A 6351-nucleotide genomic window follows, 5' to 3' on the forward strand; every position below is an offset into this window, starting at 1 on the left:
TATTTGGGCAGGAGCAAGGGGTTGGGGGTGGAGGGCACAGAGGATTGGGCAAGATGAAGAGAGGGAAAAGTGAGTACCTGAAGTGTGAGGCTGGTAAAGGGGCCTTCAGGCAACAACCCAGACCTGCGGAGGCCCCGAGACTGCTTTGGACCCCTAGACAGGCCGTGGCAGCCGCAGCCGCACCCACACCAGGAATCCCCCACCAGTGCCCGCCAGGGCAGTGCCAAGGTCAGGCCTCCCCTTCCCAGAACCACAGCTGCAGCTGGGCCTCTGGCCTCCTGGGAAGCCCAGCGGGAGGGAAGGCCTGAGGTCACACTGTGGGATGAGGTCACCCGCTGGCTCCACCCAGAGCCCCGGACCCCTTAGCCCACTCAGCAAGTTCCAGCTTCATCACCCCAAGTTCTCTGCTGGACCCGGATGCCAGTGGAGCACAGAGTGGCCGCCAGGGGGCGCCTTAGGGCAAGAGTGGTGGGGGTTGTGGCTGGGCGGGTCTCTGTTCCTGGAATGGGGCAGGAGGGAGAAGGAGGAGCCAGCGGAAGGGGACGGTGTGTGGGCTGGCCAGCCCTGGACGAAAGAAGAGGGCCCCTCCAGGCCAGTCTGGGCACCCTGGGACAGCGGCTGCAGGTAGGCAGAGGCGCTGCCAGTGCCCACCCAGGTGGCCTTTCCCTCCATCCGGCCCTTCCCACCTTCCTATAACCTTCCCTCCACCTCCCTCAACTCCCGGCCTCCCCACCCTTTTACTGCCCTCAGACCTCTCTCCCCAAACCCTGACCCCTTCCTGTACCCCAAGCCCGTCCCTCTCTCCATAACTCAGCCATCAGCAGGGGCAGATGGCTGGTGGCCTGGTTGCTGCAGCTCCCAGGATCAGCTCTGCCCTCCCCCCAAACGCCAGCCTCGTCAGTGCTCCAGGGCACCTCCAGCAGTAACAGGTGGTTGCGGCAGGTGGCAGCCAGTCCCTGGGTGAGCCAAGGTCTTTTCCCCAGCCGGGCATGGCCGACTCTGCACAGGCCCAGAAGCTGGTGTACCTGGTCACAGGGGGCTGCGGCTTCCTGGGAGAACACGTGGTGCGAATGCTGCTGCAGCGGGAGCCCCGACTCGGGGAGCTGCGGGTCTTTGACCGACACCTGGGTCCCTGGCTGGAGGAGCTGAAGACAGGTTCGTGTTGGGGGAGCTTGTGGCAGAGAGGGTGTGGACGCTTCCCCATCCCTTCCAAAGCTGGGATACCCACCCCTGCAGTGGAACAGATGATGCTGGTTTCTGTCCACATGGATGGGACAAGTGAGTCACATTGGGAACGTGACTCCAGAGTGAAAGATGAACCCAGTTTCTGGCCTCTGGCCCCAGCTGTGACATGGCCTGTGTCCTCCAACCCCGGCCAGGGCCTGTGAGGGTGACTGCCATCCAGGGGGACGTGACCGAGGCCCATGAGGTGGCAGCAGCTGTGGCCGGAGCCCATGTGGTCATCCACACGGCTGGGCTGGTAGACGTGTTTGGCAGGGCCAGTCCTGAGACCATCCATGAGGTCAACGTGCAGGGTGAGGAGCCCTGGATACTCCTGGCCATCTTGCTTGTTTGTTCCCCACTCTGTCTTTGGCCTTGACCTCCTGTGACTCCCCTGGGACAAGCTGTCCTATTGACAGCCCTGCCCCCGCCTCCCCTGACCTGTCGTGGTTTTTCCTGGACCTGGGATGGGGAGGAGGAAGATGCAGAGAGGGAGGAAGCTGCAGCCTGGATACACCCCCTCCTCTGCCAGGCACCCGGAACGTGATCGAGGCTTGTGTGCAGACTGGAACACGGTTCCTGGTCTACACCAGTAGCATGGAAGTCGTGGGGCCTAACACCAAAGGTCACCCCTTCTACAGGTGAGTGGCAGGCCCTCCTGTCCTCTAAGAGCCCATTTCCCTCAGCATTGAGTCTTCCTTCTCCTCCCGCCAGGGGCAACGAAGACACCCTATATGAAGCAGTGCACAGGCACCCCTATCCTTGCAGCAAGGCCCTGGCTGAGCGGCTGGTCCTAGAGGCCAATGGGAGGGAGGTGAGCCCAGAAATAGGAGGCACAGAGATGGGGCTCCGGCCCTGTACACTCCCTTACCCCGCCAGCCCAAGGAAGCTGGGGCTGAGAGCGAGCTGTCAGGTCTCAGGTCTCAGCAGTGCCTGCCTTTGCCACCAGGTCCATGGGGGGCTGCCCCTGGTGACGTGTGCCCTTCGTCCCACGGGCATCTACGGTGAAGGCCACCAGATCATGAGGGACTTCTACCGCCAGGGTCTGCGCCTGGGAGGTTGGCTCTTCCGGGCCATCCCGGCCTCTGTGGAGCATGGCCGGGTCTATGTGGGTGAGGACCGGGCTAGGCAGGGGGAGGCTGAGAATATGACAGGAGGACTTGCTCTAGAAGGGGGCGGGACCCATATGACCCTGGGAGAGAAGTGTGGACTCTGACTAGAAAAATGTGGTCTATACATGGGCCAAGGTAGACTGTGATTATGTGGGGAAAGCCTGTGATTATGTGTCTACACAGCCTGCAGAGAATACAGGATCCATGCAAGTTGGGATATTAAAAAGTGTATCATAGGCTACAAAGATTGCAGCTGCGGGAGCAGCCATTCCCCAGGAGAGGAGAGGAGAGGGACAGTGTCTACACAGCACTAAAAGGGCTGGGTTCAGTGGCTCACACCTATAATCCCAGCACTTTGGGAGGCTGAGGCAGGAGGACGGCCTGAGCCCAGGAGTTGGAGGCTGCAGTGAGCTATGACCACACCAACTGGACTCCAGCCTGGGCGACAGAGAAAGACCCTATCTCTAAAACTAAAAAGGGAGTAGCATCTACAGAGGGAATAATGTCACCTGCCGCTCCATCCTGCAGTCCCCAAGCCCCTCAGGGCCCACCCCACAAGTCCTGGCTTCTCCATCCTCTCCCCAGGTTCTTTGCAGATGCAGGCGGGCCCAGGAGAGCAAGTGACTACCAGGGCGAGGGAAACGGCAGCCTTTCCCAGGCTGCTGTGGGGATGTGGGTGGCAACTACCTGGACCCAAAGAGGGGGTGGCCCAGGAGAGCAGCCTCGATGTGGTGTCACAAGGGCGCTCAGGGGTGTGTCCGCCTCTCTTCTGCCACCGGCAGGCAATGTGGCCTGGATGCATGTGCTGGCAGCCCGGGAGCTGGAGCGGCGGGCAGCCCTGATGGGCGGCCAGGTGTACTTCTGCTATGACGGATCGCCCTACAAGAGCTACGAGGACTTCAACATGGAATTCCTGGGCCCCTGTGGACTGCAGCTGGTGGGTGCCCGCCCACTGCTGCCCTACTGGCTGCTGGTGTTCCTCGCTGCCCTCAATGCCCTGCTGCAGTGGCTGCTGCGGCCGCTGGTGCTCTACGCGCCCCTGCTGAACCCCTACACGCTGGCTGTGGCCAACACCACCTTCACTGTCAGCACCGACAAGGCTCAGCGCCATTTTGGCTATGAGCCCCTGTTCTCGTGGGAGGATAGCCGGACCCGCACCATTCTCTGGGTACAGGCCGCTGGGAGTTCAGCCCAGTGACGGCGGGGCTGGGGCCTGGAGGCCCATCATGGCACATCCACCCAGGTCCTGAGCCCTCACACCCTGGACGGGAAGGGACGGCTGCATTCCAGAGCAGGAGGTAGGGCTCTGGGGCCAGAATGGCTGTCCTAGAGCCCTCCACATTTTTTTTTTTTTTTTTTTTTTGAGACAGGGTCTTGCTCTGCCACCCAGACTGGAGTGCAGTGGCGTGATCATAACTCACTGCACCCTCAGCTTCCTGGGTTCAAGTGATCCTCCTGCCTCAGCCTCCTGAATAGCTGGGACCACAGGTGCACACCACCACACCTGGCTTTTTTTTTTTTTGGTAGAGACAGGGTCTCACTATATTGTCCAGGCTGGTCTTGAACTCCTAGGCTCAAGTGATCTCTCCACCTGGGCCTCCCAAAGCGCTGGAACTACAGGTGTGAGCCACCGTGCCCGGCCCAAGCCCTCCACATCATCAATCCAGGAGCCTTGAGTCTGTGTTTTGTCCTGACGCCTCGAAGTCCTAGGGCTGTCAGGATACAAGGGCAGGGTTTGGGGACAGAGTGTCCTTCCTCTGTCCTCTCACCCCGGTCCTGATGGCCGCTTGGTGAGGGTCGGTGCCCTGGCGACCTGCCCGGGCTCTCTTCTGGCTTTCTGAGCAGGAAGCGAGCAGAGGCTCCACAGGCTTACGCTGCTCTCCTGACATCCACGCATGACCTTCAGGTCTCAGTGCAGAGTGCAGAGGTGGCTCTGGTTCCTCCAGCCACCTCAGTCCCTCTTTGGGAGGTGATGTTCCCATTGTTTTTCAAAGGCCTCACCTTCAACCGTCTGTCTTAGAATTCCCCTCTGGAGGGCTGCAGCCTCCCTGCGCTTTCACTTCCCACCTCTCTACCCAAGTTCCTTCCCTGCACATCGCCAGCCCCAGGCCTGGGGATGTCCCAGATGCTGTACCTGGCTGCGCCCAGATTAAAAGCCTCATCCACGACTGTGTCCATCTGTCTGTCCAGCTCTCCCTCCCGCCCCCCGCACCCCGTGTCCGCCTCCCCACGGCGCCCATCCCACGTGGGGACAGAAGGAAGTGAGCACACAGCACGCCCGCTGTTGGATTGGTTGCTATTTCTCCCGTCCCACAGGGCCCGACCTGGCCCGGGGTGGGGTGGGGGGCTCTGGGGACAGGACATGCAGGGCGGAAGGGGGGGTGGGGGCAGGATTTTCCTGTGTTTTATCCATTTGCAAGTTGGTCACCAATAGAGAGAAATGGGACTCTGAGGGCTAACAGGAGAGGACGGCCTGGCTCTGGGCCCCAGCCAGGCCCCAGGAGTCCTGTCCCCTCTGGGGAGGGGAGGGAGAGAGCTCTAGAAACCAACGGAGAAACAGAGAAGGGGGCAGGGGCTCATGTCAGCAAACACAGCTACATCACGTGACACGCCAGCGACACAGAAACACACGCCAACGCACACGGCTGCACAGCGGGCAGGGGTGGTTAGGGGAACGGGAGCCGGGGGCCACCCATCTTGTCCTCTGCGGGGCGGGCTGGGGGGCAGGGTGAATGCATAGAACACGTCATGTGTACACGCTCAGGGCGTGGCAAGAGCGTGCGACCCACGGGCACATGGGATGGACACGCAGTGTGCTTCATGAGGGACGGGAACAGGGAGGAGGGGGAGGAGGAGCACTGAGCCCTGGCCAGGCCCGGGACCACCCGCAGGGCACACGTGGGGCACACGTGGGCTCGATGGTTGTAGGCGCCTGGGCAGGTGGCACACATTTGTCCGAGAACATGCAAAAGACACCAGCCCCCAGACCACACACCAGGACGCACACAGACAGCAGCCGACAAGCAGACACATCATAGGATGCGGGGGGACGCGTAGAAAGTCAGGGCACAGCAGACCCTTGGAGATCCCCTGGTCCACCTGAGGCCCAGAGAGGGGCAGCTGTGGGCCCGATGCCACTCCAGGCAGTGGGAGTGGTGCCCCAGCCATGCTGCAACCCTTCTCCTGTGGCCCCAAGGCCGTGGGACTTCCAGAAACACCTGGGCTGAATGGGGGTCCTGTCCAGCCAGGCAGAAGAGGGGACTGGGGGCTGGGGTCTGCTCTGGCATCTCCCAGGCAGCCCGAGATGGGAACAGGAAGGCTGTGGCCAGACTTGGGGCAGACTTCCTGTCCTGCAGAGGGTGGTTCTGGGAAGGGACAGGCAGGCCCCCAGGTCAGGACAGCCCACCCGGGGTTACGCACATGGCCATACTGACACGCACACAGGACAGGGGAGAACTCGGCTGTCTGAGCTGGAGTAGAGGCGGAGGGGTACTGTGTTCTGGGAGGTCACATCTATATGGCCACACACACACACAATGCACACAATGTACACACACACACAATGTACACACACACAAATGTACACACAAGTACGCTTCACATGACCTGGGACCCCGGGGTCCACACACACACACTGAGTCCCTCGCCTGTGCACACATAAGCCCCATGCCAGGGCACGGCACATTTGTGTACTTGTGTGTTCACCTTTCATGCTGCTGGGCCACAGAACGGGGGCCTCTAACACTGTCCTTTCTCCCACGCACCACCTACCTGCCACCAAACCCACAAACTGTGCCTGTGCTGGCAACACAACAGGGGAGGTGCTAGCCCCTTCCTCGCACCAGAAACCCAGGCCTGCGTACCCCTCAGTCGCACCCTGGTGTGGGGAGCAGCCTGAGGGCTCAGCAGGAGAAGTGTCAGGGATGGGTCTTGGGACCCAGCCCACCCTGAGTGGCCACTGCCACACTGGCCACTCCAGTACGTCTGAAATAAACAGTTCCCCAAACCCGAGTTCCCT

The 6351-nt window shown here is 61.3% G+C and overlaps 1 protein-coding gene across 4 annotated transcripts; it reads left to right on the forward strand.

Annotated features, from left to right (window-relative positions):
• The first annotated feature begins 91 nt into the window (after positions 1-91).
• Positions 92-4501, forward strand: LOC105482944 (hydroxy-delta-5-steroid dehydrogenase, 3 beta- and steroid delta-isomerase 7). Of its 4 annotated transcripts, none has more exons than XM_011743434.3 (7): positions 108-624; positions 984-1155; positions 1380-1535; positions 1754-1862; positions 1936-2035; positions 2171-2333; positions 3116-4501. In XM_011743434.3, exons 1-7 carry the CDS (start codon positions 418-420, stop codon positions 3529-3531), a joined length of 1323 nt encoding a protein of 440 aa, XP_011741736.2. In that variant the 5' UTR covers positions 108-417; the 3' UTR covers positions 3532-4501. The 4 variants fall into 4 exon arrangements, with proteins under 4 accessions (XP_011741737.2, XP_011741736.2, XP_070940528.1 ...); XM_011743436.3 differs by having other exon boundaries at positions 561-624; positions 815-1155; XM_011743435.3 differs by lacking the exon at positions 1380-1535 and having other exon boundaries at positions 92-624.
• Positions 4502-6351: the final 1850 nt, after the last annotated feature.

This window comes from Macaca nemestrina, chromosome 18 (genome assembly GCF_043159975.1).
Source record: "Macaca nemestrina isolate mMacNem1 chromosome 18, mMacNem.hap1, whole genome shotgun sequence".
NCBI classification, from domain to species: Eukaryota; Metazoa; Chordata; class Mammalia; order Primates; family Cercopithecidae; genus Macaca; species Macaca nemestrina.